General features: G+C 38.0%; 1 protein-coding gene and 1 non-coding gene across 5 annotated transcripts in view; one reads left to right on the top strand and one right to left on the bottom strand.

Annotated features, from left to right (window-relative positions):
• The window catches only part of acot7 (acyl-CoA thioesterase 7), a 71,959-nt gene that overhangs the window by 14,445 nt on the left and 35,306 nt on the right, over nucleotides 1-22,208 (top strand). For all 4 annotated transcript variants that reach the window (XM_026925541.3, XM_026925542.3, XM_053236183.1 and 1 more), the window contains exons 4-7: nucleotides 12,811-12,902; nucleotides 14,845-14,959; nucleotides 15,825-15,839; nucleotides 16,179-16,265. In XM_026925541.3, coding sequence (XP_026781342.1) covers nucleotides 12,811-12,902; nucleotides 14,845-14,959; nucleotides 15,825-15,839; nucleotides 16,179-16,265 — 309 coding nt within the window. The remainder of the gene's footprint in view (nucleotides 1-12,810; nucleotides 12,903-14,844; nucleotides 14,960-15,824; nucleotides 15,840-16,178; nucleotides 16,266-22,208) is intronic.
• trnak-cuu (transfer RNA lysine (anticodon CUU)) lies at nucleotides 18,432-18,504 on the bottom strand. Its single transcript has one exon. It is a non-coding gene; the product is annotated as a tRNA-Lys (tRNA).

The raw sequence follows: 22,208 nt of genomic DNA on the forward strand, positions 1-22,208 counted from the left end.
TTTAGATGTAACTAATTTAAAATGCTAGAACTCAATTGGTGGTTGAGATGCACTATATTGCCAGAAGTTTGTGGACCCCTGACCACCCAAATGTGGTTCTTCCCCAAACCGTTGCCAAAAAGTTTGAAGCACGCATTTTGATGTCATTTTATGCTGTAGCATTACAATTTCCCTTCACTGGAACTAAGAGGCCCAAACCTGTTCCTACATGACAATGCCCCTGTGCACACAGCGAGCTCCGTGAAGACATGGTTTGCTAAGGTGAAAGTGGAAGAACTCGAGCGTCCTGTACAGAACCCTGACCTCAACCCCACTGAAAACCTTTGGGATGAGCCTGAACACTGACTGCACGCTGGACTTGCATACCTCACTAATGCTCTTGTGGCTGAATAGACATAAATCCCCACAGCCACGCTTCAAAATCTAGTGGGAAACCTTCCCAGAGAAGTGGAGGTTATTATAACAGCAAATGGGGACTAAATTTGAAATGGGATGTTCAGCAAGCACATGTGGGTCCACAAACTTTTGGCTGCACAGGGTACATGCAGAAGTGAAACATATTTCAGTCCAGGAAAAACAGTACTCAAATATGCTCCTGTATATATAGCAGAAAATGTAAATATTTCACCATGTGGAAGGTTTTCCCAGAGGGAAACACACGTTTTTTTTTTTAATCATTATTATTTATTTATTTATTTATTTATTTTTACATACAATTGGGTTCAGAAGTATAAGACTCCTTTTTTTTCCTGAACTCCTTTTTCCCCATTTTAAACTGGAAACAAAGAGGAAGTTTTAGAATTTTGAAAAAGTTTAAACAAAGAAGGGAAATATTCAAGATTCTGCACTATTTCATGGTCACTATTTAAATGTAATCAAATATGTAATATTAACTCTTTTCTACAAAAGCTCAGATTTTCCTTGAGTCCTATCCTTTCCATGAAGCACATGGATCATCAGGTTTTATACACACTTGTGGAGTGCACGCTGTCATTAAAGCACAACAGGGAAACACCAGATACTAAGAAATTCATGAAAACATTTCTAAGATTCTACTTTGCACTCAAGATAATATATAGTGAAATGAAAGTCTTATGTAATGAGATGAAATTCTAATGTAATTCTTATTTTGAAATGATATTCTTAATGAAAAATGATCATAAATAAGAAAAGCATGCAAAATCATGCATTTTCACTTGGACCCCGCTGTATGTTGCACTGTATATTATGTATATTGGACTTGGAAATTGGAAAATTTCACATTGTGCTTCTCACAACACTGGAAGTGTAATATGTTTCCCAAGGTTGAGAATGCTTACCTCCAGTTTTCACTTTGGCACACTTGTCAGAATGGATCGTCTCAGAGTCTAAAAATGGATCTGTTTGATTTAAAAAAAAACGTGAAAGTGTTATCAACCACAGAAAGTATGCAGTTTCATATGCCATATTAGTGACAGGATGTTTGCTTTGTTGTACCTCCGTATGCATATGTTTTTAAAGGAGACACGATTTGAGACTTATTTGCATAAATTTCTGAATCTGCACCACACTCACCACATTGCAAATATCAGGGTTAAGCCAATCACTCATTGTTTGAATTTGACAGTGATGTGCCAGTAGTAGACAATGCAATGTTGTGGCTTGCTTTAGAGATAAGTATGGCTGGAGGCAGCTGCATGTCTTAACACACTTCTCAGTTTTTCAGGGCTTACAGATGTCTTTGTGAAGTTTTTCTGCCATAAGGATTTTTCCTTTTCATAAAATACAGTCAAGTCTGATCTGATTGATTTCCTGTCAGTTGTAGGGTTGTAGAGTATTTCATAATCTTCTATGCGATGGATGATTTATAGTTTTTGAGAAAATTCCCCCAGTTACAGTTGGTCATGTGGACCATCCCGTAACATAGACAGAATGTGATATGGAAGTCTAATGGCGCCACAAAAAATATCCAGGTTTGATGCATTCCTTGAAAAATGATCGAAGATTAAAATTTTTAAAGGAGGAACATTTTAAGCCATCATCTTAAGCCTGAACACTGTATGATTTTCAGTCTTAAACCTAAACAAACCATGATAATGGACAGAAAATAATATCTTTATTACCTTAAGCTCACTTGAGTATTACCTCGTTCTCACAAGAATGTATCTGTTTATTTGACCCTGTTTTCTGCATGAGACCAGATCACACTGATTGACAATTAGGGGTTTAATGATGCATCGTGACGTTCTAGTAAGTATGCATCGAATGCAGTTACACTGTTTGAACACCACAGGTTCCAATCTGCGCAACCCGTAAACTTAAAATATATAGAGAGCGCGCTGGTCACATGATCACATTCTTTCATGGAAAGCCTGCGCCATTGTGAAGTGACTGATAGCTCAGGATCAAAACGAGTGACACGCATTATATAGGTTATACGATTACACAACCATGTTATAATCGTTAAAAAGAGCTCTTCAGTAGCTTTCAAACGACACCAGCCCCGCTGCGCTGCAGTCTACAGTGACTGATATAGAGGCTGCGGAAGTCGGGCATTTTAGCTGGTTTCCAGTTAAAGTGACTCCTCAGATGCTGCTATGGAGCTCATTACGTTTCAATCGATCATTTTTTCCCCAGGTCAGAGACTTTGTTTATTCAATCAAATTTTTGGGAGAATTTATAAAAGTATTTATTTATTTATTTTTAAGATATGGTGAACCTGTAGTACATTTTGTTTACAATATTAAACCTCTGTTCGTGGTCTTTTTAATTTATGCAGTTTTATACAGACAGAAGTACATATTGTTTTGTTTTGTTTATGAGTCTTTTCAGTCATCATTTTTCTTGATTAAAATTTTGTTTAAAATATTCTGAGAATCAAATTGAATTGAATCGTAAAGCCAGTTTCGTGAATCAAATAGAATCGAATCGTGACCCGAGTGTATAGTTACACCCCTATTGGTGATGTAAGTTAAACGTAGTCATTTTCTTTAATCGCAGGTTTAATGTTAGAAGATCTTCATTGTATAATCTGACAGTCTGTTATATAATTTGACCAATATTTTATTGTGATCTCGAACAGTGTGACAGTAAAGACAGCTGAAATCACACAGTGTAAAACCGGCTTTAACTAGTCCATCTTGTAATATAAAAATATATTCTGCAGCTGTAATAACTGTGATATGCAGCTGTACAATGAATTCTTCATACCATTTTGTCTCACATTTTTCTGGTTAATCTTTTGTAAAGATTCAGCCTCTTGAGCAGAATAAAGCAGAATGAGAAGTATATTTGACCAAACATCTGCTTAGTTGAGTACAAGAGGCACTATAAATAACTGATAAAACAATGTGGACTGAAACATGATTAACACAAAGCCCAACCAGTCCTCACGTAGGCCCTAGCTCAAGATGGTGCTAAAGCATTATAAATTTAGATTTCTCTTCAAAGCCTGATCACACATCTTTTTCCTCTCTCTTCTCTCCATCCTGAATCTATTATTGTCCTAAACATAGCCCTATTCAAAGCCACAAACAGGGCAAGCTGTCCCAGAAATTACAAATTCTTACCTGGAGAGATACTTCTTTGAGCGAGATAATGAATCAGTGCTAAATGGCAGGAAAGAAAAAGGAAAGGCAGAAAACACATCAGGACAAAACAAAAGAGGTATCCCCAAGGTGCATGGTGTTACCACAGCAACCGAGTTGTCAAGGAAGCAGGGACGAGCTAGGGAGAGGTGAGATGCCGAGTCGATGGAAGGATCCGCAGAGGCAGACAGAGACAAGCACGCACCTCGGAGGATACTTTCTGGTGAGGAAGTGACATGAACAAGAGACAACCACAGTGACATAAAAAATAATAATTGGGGACAGTTTGTGTGACTTAAGGCATATAATGCCAAGAGACTCCTTCTAGCTTTTGTTTATTATAAGCAGGTGCTATGCATTCCTATAAGGAAAACAGCACTGACGTTTTTTCCATACCATAATACATACAATAAATCCATCCATCTTCTGCACCGCCTATCCTACACCGGGTTGCGGGGAGCCTGGAGCCTATCCCAGGGGACTCGGGGCACAAGGCAGGGGACACCCTGGATGCAGTGCCAACCCATAGCAGGGCACAACTGCACACACACTCACACACCCAATCAATCCATCCATCCAGTTTCCATAACACTTATCCTGCACAGGGTTGCGAGGAACCTGGAGCCTATCCCAGGGGACTCAGGGCACAAGGCAGGGGACACCCTGGACGGGGTGCCAACCCATCGCAGGGCACTATTGAACACACATTCACACACTACAGACAATTTAGAGATGCCAATCAGCCTACAAGGCATGTCTTTGGACTGGGGGAGGAAACTAGAGTACTCGAAGGAAACCCCTGAAGCACAGCAAACTCCATGCACTCAGGGCAGAGGCGGGAATTGAACCCCAAACCCTGGAAGTGCGAGGCAAATGTGCTAACCACTAAAATAAATTTGTTTTATATAATGAACATAGTAAGATGCTTTCATGCTAGCTGATTGAGTCATGTGCTAACACAAGATAACAGAAATGACGGAAAGCTAGCTTGAGTACCTGCATAATGCTAGAAGTGCTAATATTTTGGGATCTGATACAATTTGAATAGCTAAAAGAAAGTGCTTATGTTTGTAGGATAAGCTCTGGGATAAAGCTGGCATTATAGTTAATGTAGCCATATACAATGGTATTTTGTACACATTTTGTAGTGTTACAACGTGGAGCTCAACTGGACTTCAGTGCGATTATATATCATGGATTTACACAAAATAGCCTATAATATCCCTGAAAAATCCCAAACTTTGAACGTCCTTCAGAGCACCATTAAATCCATAAAAAATGGTATTAATAAGGCACAACTGCAACTCTAGCTATGGGATTGCATAAGTCAGTGACCACGTAAGGAGGACATTATTCAGAGAAGCAACAAAGAGATCAAGGATAATGCTCTATGATGCTACCACCACCATGCTTCACTGTGGGTATGGTTTTCTCAGGGTAAAGGGCAGTGTTGGATTTTCTCCAAATGTAACACTTTGTGCCAAGGCCAAAACATTCAATTATGGTCTTATCATATTTGTGTCCAAAATGCCTTTTTTTGTTGAACTCCAAATGGGATTTCACATGGCTTATCACTCTTCCATAAAGCCCTGCTTTGTAGAGTGTCCAGGCTATGGTTACAGTTATGGATCTCCCCAGCTCCTTCAGAATAAACCCTGTCCTCATGGTTGCTTCCATATTTACCCGCTTTTTAATAATGGAATTAATGGTACAATGGAGGATGTTCGAACTTTGCTATTTGTTTTTCTAACCAACCCTTGATTGTTACTTGTCCTGGACTTGTTTTGATAGCACACTGGTCTTCATGATACTGTTTGTTTAGGTATGTTCCCTAGCAAACAGGTTGCACCAGAACTGGTTTCACATCAGCAGGGGTGAACAGGTTACACAGTCACAACCTTTATCATTTTATTAATGATTTTGCAAACCTCATATATTATGGGTTATTTGTATAGATTCATGATATGTAATCCCAATTAAGTCTATTTCATTCCCAAGTTGTAACACTACAAAATATGGAAAAGCTTGGGGGGAACACTTATGCAAGGCACTGCAGTAACAGAATATAAAAGCCAGAATGACAGAAAACTATAATCACTTAGCATCACTTTAGCTGTATAAGTGCTAGTGAGCTTAGATTGACAAATGTTTATGCTATTGTATTCTTTTACAAACAGCCTTTTGACCCTGTTGATAGGGTAGACACCACACAGACAATACAAGTCTTGATTTTACATATGGACCATAAAAAAGGTATTGGCTGATGGAGCTGTATTTTGACATCATTTGACAGGCATTTAGCAACACTGGAATAAATCTCCTATGAAAAGGGCTTTCCATCAGGCCTGCCAGACAGTGATTAATAGTTTTTCCACTACTTAAACTACCTTAAGTCCAAAGTTTAGACCGGGATTGAGAAACACTACTTTTGGCAATTGGGGGTCCAAGTCTACCTTACATCATTTGGTTGTGCATGTAGTTCACAGACTATATTAAATAGGCGGATGTTGCTTGTCACTCCCACATGCCTTTAATCAAAACTGTAAGTTCACACTTGAACAGTCAGTTCGAGTCTAATGAGCCAAAGAATATCAGTGATCACTCTCTAATTTGATAGTTTTGTATATCCTGATTCACCAGCTTGCACTGTTGTGTATGTTTCTGCTTGAGTGATGTAGATCATTAGATTTTTAAACCATGCTCACAGTCCTCTAATTGACTTGATCAGTGGATGTTTAGTATAACATTCAAGTTTAATATTATGCAACATATTTACCATTATACACTACTTTTCTGGGCCATAATGGACAACAGGTAGTTATAAATAAGTTTGTTTGGCAATTTCATTTTCATTCATCCCCTCCCTATTAGAATTTATAGAACAGAATTACACGTAAACAAATTAACAAAACAATCCTAAAAATTTATAACAAAAATAAGATTAAATTGAATACTATAAGTCAGTGGCAGAGCAAGTACTAGTATTAGGGCTTTACTCAGTTCATGCCTCTAAGTTTGGCAGAATTTTCTGGAGTAGAAGCGTCCAAGACTGGGCACTATGCACTTCCCGTGGTCTGAATAGCACGTAACTAGGGGTGGGCGATATGACAAAAATATCGTATCAAGATTCCTGAAGACATTTCTACGATACATGATATATATCACGATATAGGTTAACAAACTACCAGCAACAATATGCATGATAGCAACAATATCATGATATGCACGATATCTCATAAAAGTGTATTTTGACATAATTTACCACGATATTGACGTTATATCATCATATTGACCAGTCCTATGAGTAAATCCATGATTATGTCTGGTATTAAATCCTCATTGAGTCACACATGTAACTTAACTGTGTATACAGCCCAAAGTTAGGAAACCACTAGTTAAGAACAATTACCTGCTTTTGGCCTTCAAGTAAATGAAACATGTAGAAATATAGTTTTCTATTCTGGCTTTTTAGCATATTTTAACTGACAGAATCCATAAAGTAATAATATTGCCATAATTTCAGATTTCCTAATCTGAAATAACATCATATTACTATACTGTCACTATACTGTTTCTAGTGCATTACTGGGTGGTCATGGCTCATGTTGGCGTTGCCCCTTTAATTTGCCTGCTGCGCCAGAGGGCGAGCGTGAGGAACGGGAGCAGACATTATGTGCCTCTGTCATGTCAGCTTAGTGTCACACTTCGCCCGCATACACAGGCCACAGCTACACAGGCCACAGCACCTGCATATGCCGAGGCCTGTGCTCTCTCAGGATAAAATGAATTATCTCTCAGGATATGTGTTTGAATGCGATTTTCAGTAATATCCGAAGCTTGAGCATAGATACAGAGATTAGATATGCCATACCGATCTTGTACAAGTAGTAAGAGCCTTTGGTACTAATTCTTGAGTGGAAGACCAGTCTGAAAGTAAAGCAGCCATGATTGTTGGAAAAAAAAACAACCTTTCAGTTCCTACAGGGTTGTGTGTGTGTGTTTGTGTGTGTTTGTGTTCGCGTGAGAGAGCGAGAGAGAGAGAGAGAGAGAGCTGAGTTGGGTTTAGGGCCATCACATGATTTCTTACCCAGTTACGGACACAGACGCACACACACAACCACACACACACACACACACACACACACACACACACACACACACACACAGTCAGAGCCAATCTAGTCAGTCTCATCTCACTCACACTCCTCAGGGGTCTCCTGCTTCTGAACGCAGGGGCCGTGATGATTGGGGCCTCAGGCTAGCCTTCATCCCACCCTTACTTAAACACACACACACACACACACACGTTTATTGCTATGCCTACACCTAACCCTAACCTTAATGTCAGTAACCAGATGAAATCTTTTTGCTCTTTTAGGGTTTTGTTTTGTTGTTTTTGTTTTTTATTAAGAAAAGCTGCAGGTTTTGTTAAAAAAGTTTTTTCTTGGGAGCAGCAAAATATTCTCAGAAGGTCAAAACTGTCAGATATTCCTATGCTTGTGGCGACATTTGGATATGAAAATATAAAGACCTAAAACATGCTCACACACACACATCACACATGATGCATGAATAAATAATTGTAAAATATATATACAAATCTGAGTAAACACTCTTCTTCTTTCTCTTTCTTATACAAGTGCAAACAAACTATGAAAATAGACAGATAAATTTGCATTGAACATTTAATTGAATAATTAGTAGCATCTAACTATTACATATACAGTCCGATGAATAAACATATTTCATCTACTGCGAAGAAATTTGGATTGCGAGATTTAGAACTACATACTTGGTAAATATATTGTTAATGGTATACAGTATGATATAGTACAATATACAGTAATAGCATAATATCTTGCTATAGTACAATATACCATTATAGTACAATATACTGTTATTTTAAAATATACCATTATAGAACAATATACTGTTAGAGTTCAATATATTGTTATGGTGTAATATACTGTTATGGTACAGTACACCATTATAGCACAATACACTGTTATAGTTCAATACACTGTTATAGTTCAATATACTGTTATAGTTCAATATACTGCTGTAGTAGAATATACTATTATAGTAAAGTATACTGCTATAGTACAATATACTGTTAGTTCTATAGTGCTATAGTTCAGTATACTGCTAGATCAGTGAAAGGGAGTTATTGTTAACACCCCAAAATTGATTAGTGGGAACCGATGTGTCCTCTGTCCCGAAGATTCTCCCGTGGTGGAAAACCTACTGACCATTACAGAGTGCTGATACTGGAGACTCCTTCAATAAATGTAAATTTTTAAAAATAAACATCTCGTTACAAAAAGCTTCAGATTTTCTATTCACTATATAAAACTTTATTTTCACATACCATATAATTATGAAAGACAGAAATATAGATAGCATTTCTTTTTAAAATGGCTGACGTTTAACTCTGTGGTTACCTTTAACATATTATGATCTGTTCATTTTATGACTATTCAGATTTGCCTAAAATGAAAAGTGCAGAATAAGTAAAATGTTGTATTATTATTATTGTTATTATTATTATAGAAATCAACATGTGGATAATTAAAAAGAAGATATGGGTGAACATTCCAGTAACAGATGTGCACTTGAGGAGCTCACAGCATCTGGACAGAGCTTAAAATACGAATTAATTACGCCTTTTCAGAGGACATTTGCAAACTCTCAGACACTGTCACACAAACCACCACAAGTCAGCTGTTCTAATTGCATTTTACACACACACACACACACACACACATAGATACATACACACACCCTTCCCTAATGACTAAAGAAAGATATTCAGGTTCAGCAGAGCTTGTGCTAATTACTACTGTACTAAAAGCTCCACCAGTTAACTAGACAGTGACACTGATTTTAGCCTTTGCTGTGTGTGCGTGCATGTGTGTGTGTGTGTTCAAAGATGTGTGCAACTTCAAACCTTAAAAAGCCAGACAATCTGTAAACAAACTGCACCCCCGCTACACCATCTGAAAACATTCCAGTTGCAGAGACCCGCAGCACTGTGTTGCAAAATTGAAAGCAGTGCACAAATAGCTGGCAAGCTTAATGGAAACTTTGAGTTGGTTATCCAATGTCCTAACATATTAAACAAGCCAACCATTGTCTCAGTCTACTGGCAACAAATGCTTCCTGTGGGGTCACTGCTATTCAGTGTCCAGAGACATCTTAGGCTTTTTATCTCTAAGATGTCGTTCAAATGGACTCATTTAAGCAGGGATATGATAGGCAACTATAGACTACACACAAAATGTTACACCTGTTCTGTGTCCAAAATCATCCATCATCCAAGAAAGGAATATAAAGTATACAATATACTTCAATCTGCATGCCCGACACTTGACACTAATGTTTAATACAAGTCACAGATTCAGTGCTAGTGCAGAACGGTTATATAATAAATGCAGTCATCCATCATGGAAAAAAGCAATATATGTGCTATGTCTGAAACAAAATGCATGATTAGTTGCCTGGGAAATAGATATACCTGCCTAACATTAAAGGATTCGACACCTACACAGATCCAGCACTAGCTTGGGTTTCATGCCCCCGCTATACAGCAAGAAGCTCTCGCTCTCCCGAATCTTTAATTTCACTAAGGTCCCACCAGGAGGGAAAATAATCACTTGCTTTAATATTTGAGAGCAACAAGCGAAAGGAGGTAATGATGTTGTGGAGGCAGCCAAAGAGAACGGCACATCCTCTCCAGTGGGTCTTCATCTCATCTAATTACGCTCTTAGTCACAGCTGCAGTGCCAGATTAATCTTTTCTTTTCTTTTTTTTTTTTTTTTTTTTTGACTCCCACCCTCCCCACAAGCTTCTTGAGATTCAGCGAGCCATCGCAAGAAGTTCCCAGTTTTTTCAAACTTTCCCTACTCGATTGTCAACGGGAAGGAGTCTGAGGTGTTCTTCTTCTTCTCGAGCTCATCGGAGTTAAGCAGAAACAGAAAGCACCAAACAATATCGAACCTCCATCTGTCCGGCACGCATGCTATTTTTAGCAAGTCAATCTCTTGCTAGCTGACGCCATGTAAATACGCCTCATATGTGGAAGCTGAAGACAAGCTGCCACAGGAACCAATTAGACAAGCCGCTCTCTCACCATGGCAGCAGCAGAGTCTCGGCGCAGTTGTCAAGGCAACCGGCCTGTCTGTATGCCTCGGACGGAGTGTAAAATGCAAATGCTATTCCCAAACGTGGTCTGTCAGGACTCATCGCTCACTTTCAGATGATTCCGCACAGTCGGAGTTAGTTAAGGCGCCCGATCGTTTGTGCTTAGCGTTTGCTTTGAGTGACAGTGAGGTAATGAAGCACCGCTTAATGGTGTTCCTGCCTCTTGGAATACTTTTGTTAATTGTTGCCCTGGCCTTGCAACAAGTGACAAAGTTTTCACGAAATGTTACAAACGTAAAACATAATTTTGCAAACGTAATGCAGAGGTTAGCAGGGGGTTTTTAAAAGTTAGTTTCCATCAGGGAATGAAAATTGGCCTTTAAGTTTAGGAGCATATGATATGAATATGAACTCTTTACTGAAAAAAATGACAAATATTTTGCTTACATTAAGAGCATTTTGATTACCTGAAACGTATTAAAACATATTTTTACCACAGCGCTCTTGAATTCTTGATTCTGTTAGGTGAGAAGAAGGTGTTGATTCATTTTCTATAACAGCAACTCTGACAAAAGTGATCACTTTTTAATCACAGTTTAATTTTAATGCGCTTGTTCTAATTTTTTCACTTTTTTTTAATAACAACTCGTTTACAGGGACATGTATGGCAGATGCTCCACATAATCTAAGGCTATTAATAAACATATTTTAAAAACAAGTTAATTAACAAAGAAAAACCTGATTGTTGTTTTGATTATTGCTGTGCTTTGTAATAGTCAGTAAGTTTTGCACCACGCGAAAGGACAGAGAACATTGTGCTTTCCAGTTTCTCAGAAACATGACAAGTTTTCTTAACTTCAAAAGAGGACAAATGTGAGACTATAGAGGAGATGACGGTTTATAACTGCTGTATTGAAAGTGATAACACGCGCTGACTTGTTTTGTGGATGTTCACACCATTAAATGTAGCTATAAACGGATAAAAAGTATGATATGCTGTTCATTAATAAACAAAAAAAAAATGTTAGCCTTACACATTGTTGTGTATAAGAGGAAGAAACGGCTTCAGGACGTGCTGTGTCATTGATTATTTTCCTATAACAGAATGTCCTCTAAGTAATTTATAAGTATTTTAAGTATTAAATACAGTACATACTTGCTTTTTTACATCTCCTTTGGGTTGTGTTGAACTATCTGCCCTCATATTCTCACTACTATCATTGCTGCAGCTTGCGTTTATATAGAAGTATATGCATATTTATCCACAAAACCATCATTATAGGGATTGAATTTCATAGTCCAGGGTTGCTCGTAATAAAGTTATTGCAAGTTATTGCAAGTTTTTACAAAAAAGTAGACATTAAGGAGTGGTTACTGAGTATGAGCTTGGTAACTGGCTAAATAGGAATATGAGTTGATTTTGAATGTGGTAAAAAGTTATTTGTACATTATTTATTTATTTATTTTTTAATATATTGTAACGTATGTAATAGTGCACGTATATACAGTAGGCAGTAATTTAGGTGTCTCTTCAGGATCTGTAAGGGCAAGGGTTCCACTGTATTCATTCTGAGCAAACGGTTTATAACAGTGCCTCACCCCTCTCACACGGCTTTTTTTTTTTTCCCCTCCCTGAAACCACTCCACCGCCTCATAAATGCACCCGCCCCAAAATAGCCTCACTTGCACTTTGGAGAGAGCAAAAGAGGTTCGGTGGGAGATGCTGAAGTCGCCATGACAACAAAAGTAACACTAAGCAACTAGCAACCCACTTTGCTGAAAATGTATTAGAAAATGGGTTTGTTGGAGAGAGGCATAGGACAACTTTCAGCAAAATAGAAATTATGTTTATTAAGTGCCAGCTATTCATTGTGAAATCATTTTGAAAGCCTCTTTTGGAAGTTAGTGTTGCTGGCTGAAATAGGAGATATTGTGGAGGAATTTGGAACGAATATTTAAGATATTATACTAAGCTGGTTTGAAACCCTAGCTTGGAAACTTTTTTTTTTTTTTTTTAAACATCAAGCCACATATAAGACCACAGTTGCCTTTCCTTTCCTTCCCCAAACGACGCATTTTGTAAACTGTGCATGTCTTTCTCAGGTTCCAAGAAGGTGACCAACAAGGCAACCCTGTGGTATGTCCCCTTATCACTTCAAAATGTGGACAAAATTATTGAAGTCCCCCCCATTGAGGTAAGACTCTACATTGTCCTTATAAAACATACAGTAACTTACAGTAATTTATATTGATCACATTCATTAAAAAAACTCATGGGAATCTAAACTTGCAGTTAGTGGACTGTTTGGGAATGAGCTTTCTGCATAGTGACTCCAGTAACTTGTTGAATCCAGACTAAGTGAATAAGTGTAAATGAAAAAAAAAAGAGTTATATCTGTGTTAGGAATAAAACACAATGGGATGTGCTGTTAATGTGCTGTAAATAATCAACAATCACACCACCCTGACATTGATTATTTTCCAATAACAGCATATTCCGAAGAGTTTTGTTCAACAATTACAATTTTTAATGTATTCTAATTTGATCAATTTATAGTTACATTTAATGTTGTGGAACATCTGAGAGACAAGATATCACTTACCTTATAGCAGCTATAAACAGTTGTTTTCCTACCAGTCTCTCTTTTTTTTAATTAGACAAAAAAGCTTGTCTTTGGAACAAAGTCAGTAAGATATCATTTTACTTAGTTTGAGTAGTCAGAATTACATAATTACAGTGCTTTAAAGACATTGTGTCATGAGCTGGTGTTTGTTTTGATTTTTTTTGGTTCAAGTTCTGCCTCTAGCCCTGTCCTGTCACTGGTTTGTTGCCTGACTGTGTTCACCTGTTCTGTGTTGGACTACTTAATCACTGTTGTGTCTGTGTATCATCACAGAGTCTTATTGGGCAATTAGTTACTTTAAGTCTGTGTCTTGTTTCCCAAGTTTGTGTTTTATATGTCCTGGTTTTGACCCTAGTTCCAGTTCCTTGGTTCTGTTTCATGGATTACCCTTGTTTAACTTGTATGCTTGTTTGACATTATATGGATTTTATTATGATTCTTACATTTAAGATAAAGCACATACCAGATTTACATACCAGGCACTTGTATCCTGTCTCTCACCGCACGTTACACATTCATTCATCTTTATTAAGTGCTTTATCCTGGTCAGGGTTGCTGTGGATCTGGAGCCTATCCCGGGAACACTGGGCGGGAATGCAGCCATCTTTAATATTGAGAGCATCTGGTAGGCGTTTTTGTTTTTGTGCTGTCAGCATTGCTCACAGTCTGACTGAAGCCTGAGTACAAGGTCATCTGAATCTCCAGGACACTTGCACTCAGCTTCTTAGTGACTGCTGGAGTGTATGAAGGGGGTTATGATGTGGTGATGGCATTACGTAATGTGTTGTGAATAATACGCAGGGCCTTCTTCAGAGAAATTTTAGCTTCTCTAAATTGTCTTATGTTAGGTTTATGTTTAATATGAGACTTATATTATACTGAAACTGGACAGTTGAAGATTGGAAAAATTGTCTTGTGTTTTTCCAATCTTTAACTGTCCAGTTTCAGTGACGCTGCACCCACTGTAGCCTCAGATTCCAGTTCTTGCCTGAGAGGGCTGAAACATGATGTGGTCTTCTGCTGTTGTAGCCCATCTTTCTTAAGGTTCAACATATTAAGAGTTTTGAGATGCTTTTCTGCACACCACAGTTGTAAAGGTGGTTATTTGAGTTACCATGGCCATTTGAGTGGCCATTCTCCTCTGACTTCTTACATCGACAAAGTTTTTCTGTCCACAGAACCTCCGCTCACAGGATGTTTTTGTTTTTCCACACCATTCTGTGTAAACTCTATAGGATCCCAGGAGATCAGCGGTTTCTGAAATACTCAAACCAGCCCTTCTAACACCAGCTCTTGACTTGTATCTGCCTGATTTTATTCATGGCACTGCTGCCACATAATTGGCTGATTGGATAATTGCACAAACATATAGATGTTTCTAATAAATTAGCTGGCCAGTGTATATAGTTGTGCTGAAGTTATATGATTCCACAGTACCATTTAGCTTATACGTAATGTGTTGTGGTCTAATCAAATGACCCAAGTCTTCTTGTTTGTACTGTATATTTTTCAGTACTCCAGTCTTGGCCAGGAAGAACTGGGTAAGAAGAGGTATGAAGCTCAGAAGCTTGAACGAATTGAAACAAAAGAAAGGAATGGCGAGATCATTACACCAGTTTTTCTTCCTGGTAAAACTTCTCTCTTATTGACACATATATACATGTACATCATATATTACAAATGAACTGTATCACTCATGGTTATAACTGTTCATAATTCTATAACTTAGATCATAGCTAAGCCCACTGACCTTGTCATTGAATTATATAGTCTATTTAAACATCAACATTTATTGCCATGGTCTTAAAAATGGTCATGTGGTATGACTGTTTGTTACCTGCAAATGACATATTTCCTAAAGTACAAGTGTAATATTCACTTGAGCATCCTGTATCAGTGATTAATGTTAAATGTGACAGCTACATACTTGTTTTCCAAAACTGACACAATTTTACAAACCTTCTAGACGTTTCCACGTATTTTTAGTATGTTGCTGTATGGTGTCACTTTTTGCCATTGATTTTTTTTTTTCATTATGTCTACATAAGTCTCGAAATGTTCTTTTTCTAATGGTCGCACCAGATGATATTTTATACAATGAACTACTATGGACAAATGAGTAAATTATAAATGAACTATAAATGCAAACTGTTTGCAGTTTTGTTCAGTAATGCAAAGCAATTTTCAAATTGTGACAGATGGCAAAATAAAAAATGTAAAATGATTTCAAACTGTCATACCACATATGTTGACTCTTCTAATAAATGAAGAAAGTACTATGATATACTGCATATGTTTTATGTCTTATTAGGCATTTTAATTTTTTTAAAGGCAAAAAAAATTAGTTGGACAGAATAGTCTGTGTAATGTGATCAACCCATGTCCTTGTGTACTTGTTACACTTGTGCCACAGCTTGTTAGTAGTTACATTTCCCAAAAAAGGAACCTAATAACAGTTTTCTCTCTTCTATGTCTTTTGCTGGACACATGTAGAAAGACAGACAAAAGGTATGTATCCATTTTGTATGTATCTATGTATCCCCAAAAATTAAAATGACAAACCTAATTTTAGGCAAGGCTCTAGTTTCCCATCCTTTCTTTATTATTGCTGCAAAGAGTTTGTTCATTCTATTGTTAATGACTTTTCAGCAGTGAACAGATTAGTTAATTTACTCTGGAAAAGAGTATTCTATTTAGAGTAGTCTATTTATCTGCTGAATAGTTTAACAGCGTATCTGGTGTTTCTGAAGATAAAATTGAAGGATTCAGTGCGAAAAATACAGGTTTAAGCTGTAAATGAAAAAAGTTTTGGTGGGCTATGCAGTAATAAAGTTGTGTGTGTTGCAGAACCATATACTGTTGGATTCAGCCAGTCGAGCCTCATCCACCTGATTGGTCCTTCAGATTGCACTCTGCATGGCTTTGTACATGGCGGTAAGTAACTCTGCAGCTCAGACTACACAACATTTCCTGGATGTTCTTTGAACACTGGATGAATGTTTTAAGAAATCAAAAGGACCCAGTCTCATCTGGTTCTTGTTGAGAGAAAAGTAGCTTGTTTACTGGAATATGGAGGAAGAAACAGAGCACAACAGTGTAATGCTGTGTGTGTAGAGAAGGAGAAAATTTTGGAATGGGACCATCATGTCATGGTCTGTAACTTCCTCCGCAACACGTACACGCACAGAGCGAGAAATCAAAATCGCTGACCTGAACAAGTTACATAAACGCGGCAACATCCACAGCGGCTCGGCCGTGCACACACAGCAGTCTTAATGAGAGCGAGAGAGCGAGAAACAGAGAGAGAGAGAGAGAGACGCTAAACTGAATCTAACATTCAGTATTTGTCTCCTAATTGGACATATTTGCTTCTTAGTCATAGAAGACCTGAGAACTGTGCAGTTCTTTTTTGCACATATCTTCACTATAGATTACAGAGCTGGATCAAGAGCTAGACATTTCACTAATCTAATTAGCAGGACCTTAGTAGGATAGGAGAACAAACACAGACACACACACACACACACACACTCTCTGTCTCTCTGTCTCTCTCTCTCTCTCTCTCTCTCTCTCTCTCTCTTTTTCCTGTGTATTCAAACAGAACAGCGAAGAATAATGGAGAGATGAGCAGGGGGAATGTATGCCAAGACAGATGAATGGTGGTGGGATGGGAAATGTGTGCGTGATAAATAAAGGTGTCATGACTCAATCAGAACAAAATCTGTTGCAGGAATAACACCTGAAGTGCTAGCTCGAACAGCACCGTGTAACTCTGTTCAGATGTGTATAAACGGGTCATATTTTAGCCATATGGTCAGTTTAAAAAATTGGCTAGATGTTACACAAGTAGTGGATGTGCATTTTAATCCTATAATAATTGTAATTACTTTCAGGCGGTGCAAAATCAGTTTAATAGCCATTATTGTGAAATACTTGTTGAATTCTTCATTCTGATTGGTCAGCAGGATTAATTTTCTATAACAGCAGCTCTTAGTAGTTTCAACTGCAAAGTTAATATTAATGCAGTTGTTCTTATATGTTATCATTTCTATAGTAACAGCTTACATAGTTAAGTTACACATAAACACAAACGTTAAAAACAATGTGTAATCATTGACATAATGAAGTTTTTTATGAGGAGGATTTTGGAAGGAGTCTCCACTATCAGAGGTTTGCGACAGTCAAGAGGAAAGCTCTAACTTTAAGTTTTCCACCACAGAGGAACTTGTGCTTTGTGGTTTAATGGTAACATAAGAAGCTGTATGTTTTGTCTGATTGATTTTAAGAGAGAGAGACAAAAAAAGCAAGTCTGGTGATAGAATGACTGTTTATAGCTGTTATAAGGTAAGTAATAATAGGAACTAACATTAAGTGCAACTATAAACAGATAAAAAGTATTGTGTGTTATTTTTTAACAAATTTTAAAAAATTGTTAGCGTTGGCAAATTGCTGTGGACATGCTGTTATCGGAAAATAATCAGCTTTGCTTTGCGTCAATCACACCACCATGTCGATTATTTTCCGGTCTTGTTGATAGCCAAAACAGCAAAGATGGGGATCAGCTTCAAAGCAGCCTATATTTCCTCTTTTGTGTCCTGTGGGAACAAGAGCAAATTGTTGCCACTGTCCTTCTATGCTATTCCTTTCATCAAGAAAGCATTTACGAGGAAAAACAGCTTTTCTAAAGGTTATACAGCTATCACATATTAAAGCAAACTACATTACAGCCTAGCAACAACAGCAAAATCATTATGTGTGTCAGTTATTTGGATTTTCAATAACAATGAAAGAAGAAAGAGGGAACAAATTACTTAGGTATTAACAATTCCAGCTTTTTTGTTAATCACACAGTCTTTTGTAGTCAGCATCGACCATCTTCTTTCATATTCTTTTGTGCAAAGTTTGGGTTTTCATTGCATATTCAGTCAGAGCCGGATGGAGTCAGATAGAACTGTGTGTGATTAGGGAACAAATAAAGTTTGCATAATTTGTTGTTGTCGTTGTTCTTTCGGCTGGATGCGCAGGTTTTACGCAACGCTCCCCGTATATCCAGACTTGGGACTAGTGCTGAGAGCGTACTAGCTTGTGCAGCCCCAGTGGCACCCAGTGTGGGGCTCAAACCCATGATCCTGAGATCAAGAGTCTCATGCTCTACCAACTGAGCTAGCCGAGTGCCAAAAATTTGCATAAGTCCAAGTTATGGAATGCTGGAATGCTGTCCCTGATATATAGATGCCTATCTATAAGAAAGTGGTGGTTATGGGCCTTGTTCAAGGGTCAATATCTGCTCTCTAGCAGTCCTATGATTTGAACAAGCAACAATCACATACACATAACCGTTGTTCAGGAATGAGCTTTGGCTTCAGCGGTCCTTAGGAGGTTATATTGTCATATTTTTCTTTGAGAAGTGCATTTCTTAAGGGCGGAGCTTTTTAGAATCTAATAACTCTTGCAGATTAGGTCGACAGTGTTTTACAAGCTATATCTGTGGAGCGTCACGTGTTCTATCTGTGTCTGTGTGGGTTTTCTCTGGGTTGTCTGGTTTTCTCCAACCTCTCCAATGTGCTTACCCACTGTGTCAGAGTGAAATTGATACTATTCGCTACTCGGTCTGGTTTAGTTTCACACTCTACATAAATAAATGCAAGACATCATTGGCTGAGGGGCGTGTAGGGATGAAAATATACCATTCGGAAATACGACGACAGAAAAAGTAAACTAACGTTTACCAAGTGTGTGTAGAACTCACTAAAATCACCAGAGTGCAAAGAATACTAAATAACTGATTAGATAATTATACAAATAACTAGCTTAAAACATTTTGTGTATCACATCCAGCATTAATTTTCTCTTCATGTTCATTGGGACAAATAACCAGAAGACATGGCATTTCTGCATCCCTAAAGCTTCTTTCCTTTTTGCGCCTTGTGATTCAGTTCAACCCAAAATACACTGCATGTTTGGGTCACTTCTTGGAGTCGAGTTGATTTAGGAGCAAATAGCTTGCTTACACCATTCAAACCCCACTAGAGTTCGATTGGAGGTGGACTGGGACCACCTTACTCAGGCGCTTTCAGACTGGTTGTTTTGGTCTGTACCCGAGTGCAATTGCTGTGTTCTCATCTGCTTGAAGAACCGCACCGAGGAGGAAAACACACCAGGGTTCCATTGAAACAGACTAAACAATGCGCATGTGAAATTGCCTGTAAGTCTAAATGTGCGTGCGTAGCACCCAGTGATGGACTGGCATCCCATCCACAGTGTATTCCTGCCTCACTCCGAGCATTCCCAAGATAGACTCCGGCTCCACCGCCACCCTGACCGGGATAATGAATGAATGAGTGAATGTTTTCACCATATATTATGTTTAAATGGAAATTACATCCACCATATATGAGAGCTCCCCAAACCTTTAGTAAAAATACTGTCTTTAAGTTGTATTTTTAAAAAAATGCTAACAGAGTTTATTGTAACTTGTCTCCAGAAGTGCAAATTATATCAGTTAAGCTTAGACATGAACTACAGAATTCTTAGTGGAAAATTCAAATGAAATGAAAGAACATTAAAATACTTCATGCACATTTGCTAATGCTGCAGTTTCTTTTCTGTGCGTTAACACTAATGCAGCCATGCTAACTAGTGCTAACTAGCTTTCTTTTAAGCATTTTCGAGTCATGTATTTCTGAGTTTGTTTCGGGAACACGCTCAGTCTCTCCATTTTGGGCCATTGTGGTGAGTGTGAAGTCTTGCTACTGTGAGACTTGCATATGCTCTGACAAATGTGTGGCATTTCTGTTACAGTTTGTGCCACACGTTCTCACCTTCATGTGGAGAATCTCTCTGTTGTATTTTGAGCATAGCCTTGTTAACATCCTGTGTAAGCTCACAAAACAATTGTGCCTGCTGTAGGACAGTGATAGTGGCTCGGGTGAGGCTCAGCATCAATGTGTTAGGATTCAAGTTAAAACAGATACTAAACCGGGGGTTTTAATGTACATGTGTTTGTCATCTGTTGTACCTTTATTTATAGAAATGCAATTATTGAAGAACATCATTAAGGTACAAAATTGGATCCTCGGACCCATTGCTGTATTTTTAATGTGACGTTTACATTCAGGGGTGGACAAATTATAAATTAATTAGCTTTCTCCAGTGGGCAAGTGGAAGGTCCCATGTATTGCCTGGTCCCATGATTTGGTTGCCCGGAAATCTAAACGACTCAGCTAAAAAGTGGTAGCTAATGTAATATAATAATGTATGGTGAGCTAGATAGCTAGTTAAGTGCATTAAATCAGGCTAAGGGAAACTAATGAATACATGAATTCTCACAGAAGAGACAACTCTATGTAGCTATAGTCCTTCACATTACAACATTAGCTAAGTCTGGCTAGCTTCTTTATTTTTCTTGTTATGTTTAATCGGTTATTTTGCTTGGTTTCATCAGTGTTTTTACATACCTCTATCATCCATCTAAACTAATTAATCCACCTAGTAAAAGCTGTTCTGCCATCGACCGGGTCATGCTTCAGCTGATGTGTGTAGTGCAGCAGGTGGTGGGATTTGAAAGCTTGCACTATATTTGCAGCGTCAACATGACAAAGGAGCAAAATTGGCCATGCTCTCTGGGTGAGAAGGATGGCATGCTCTCTCCCCTGTCAATCACAATGACACTAGCCAGTCGCGGGCTTCTGTGAGCTCTTGTATGTAGAAGAGGGCAGATAGCACTTTAAGTTTGTTGCACTGCCCTTGGCTTCATGTGTCTTGGAGGAGGTGTGTGTTAGCCTTCACCCTCCCAGGTTGTTAGCATGTTGTATGATAGGTGAGAGCTGGCTGGTGGGTGGGAATTGGCAGGTGACCAATTTATAGAGAAAATGGGAAGAATTTTTTTTTTTTTTAAATGCATGAAAACTTTTTTTTTGCGAAAGAGTAAGTTTTGTTGCTTTTTCTAGTTGTTGATCCTAGTTTATCCACGATGACTAAAACAAAAAAAATCTGCTTGTCCTGGGCGCCCACGATACTGATTTGCTCACCTCCTGACACTGTTTGTACATTAATAAACAGATCTTTACAGTACCTCTTTTCTAACAGTGTAGCACTGCCAGCTCTTGCCCTTCAGCCACTCAGCTGTACACTTAAATTGAATTCTGACCCTATTTTTAAGTTGCTCTGTCAAATAGCTAAATGCAAAATGTTGATCTTGTGAGCTGTGTGGAGAAAACAATAAACCTATTTTTAAATGTTAGGCTATTCAGTGTACTACAGCTTAAATGAATTCAACAAAGTAACACTGGATAATGCAAAATAAACGTATTTATATTTATCATAGTTATTTATCTGAGCGTTCCACTCTAATTCTACACCATTATCGCATTTCTGTATATTATGTGTGTGTGTGTGTGTGTGTGTGTGTGTGTTTCTCCCATTCTCTGTTAAAGCACTGGAGAAAATGAATGGCTCAATTACACCGTCATATTAGCGCTGTCAGAAAAGGGGAGCATCCTGGGGAGAAGATGTCGTGGGATGGATCCGTTATTTTCAACCACTTCGTCTTATCATCGTTCCCATTTGCTTCTCCTCTGAGTGTGTTTGGCTAAAGAAACCTTAACAATGTGAGCGCAAATCAATTACGCTAATCCATTTGACCTTGCTGAAGACAGGGCAGAGACAAATTGAGCTGTTTTGAGGTAATTTAATTAATAACTGGATAGAGGGCAGAAGTATAATTGGATTTTAAAGCAGTGATGAAGTGAGGATTTGAAATAGAATTGTTGAAAAAGTTAATATTATGTATATAGTCATTATTAGTTTTTAGTAATCTACAGTATTCAGTTTCTTTCCTGGTCAAACTAACCGAATTGTAAAAAAGACAGATTTTTA

This window comes from Pangasianodon hypophthalmus, chromosome 8, assembly GCF_027358585.1.
Source record: "Pangasianodon hypophthalmus isolate fPanHyp1 chromosome 8, fPanHyp1.pri, whole genome shotgun sequence".
Taxonomy (NCBI): Eukaryota; Metazoa; Chordata; class Actinopteri; order Siluriformes; family Pangasiidae; genus Pangasianodon; species Pangasianodon hypophthalmus.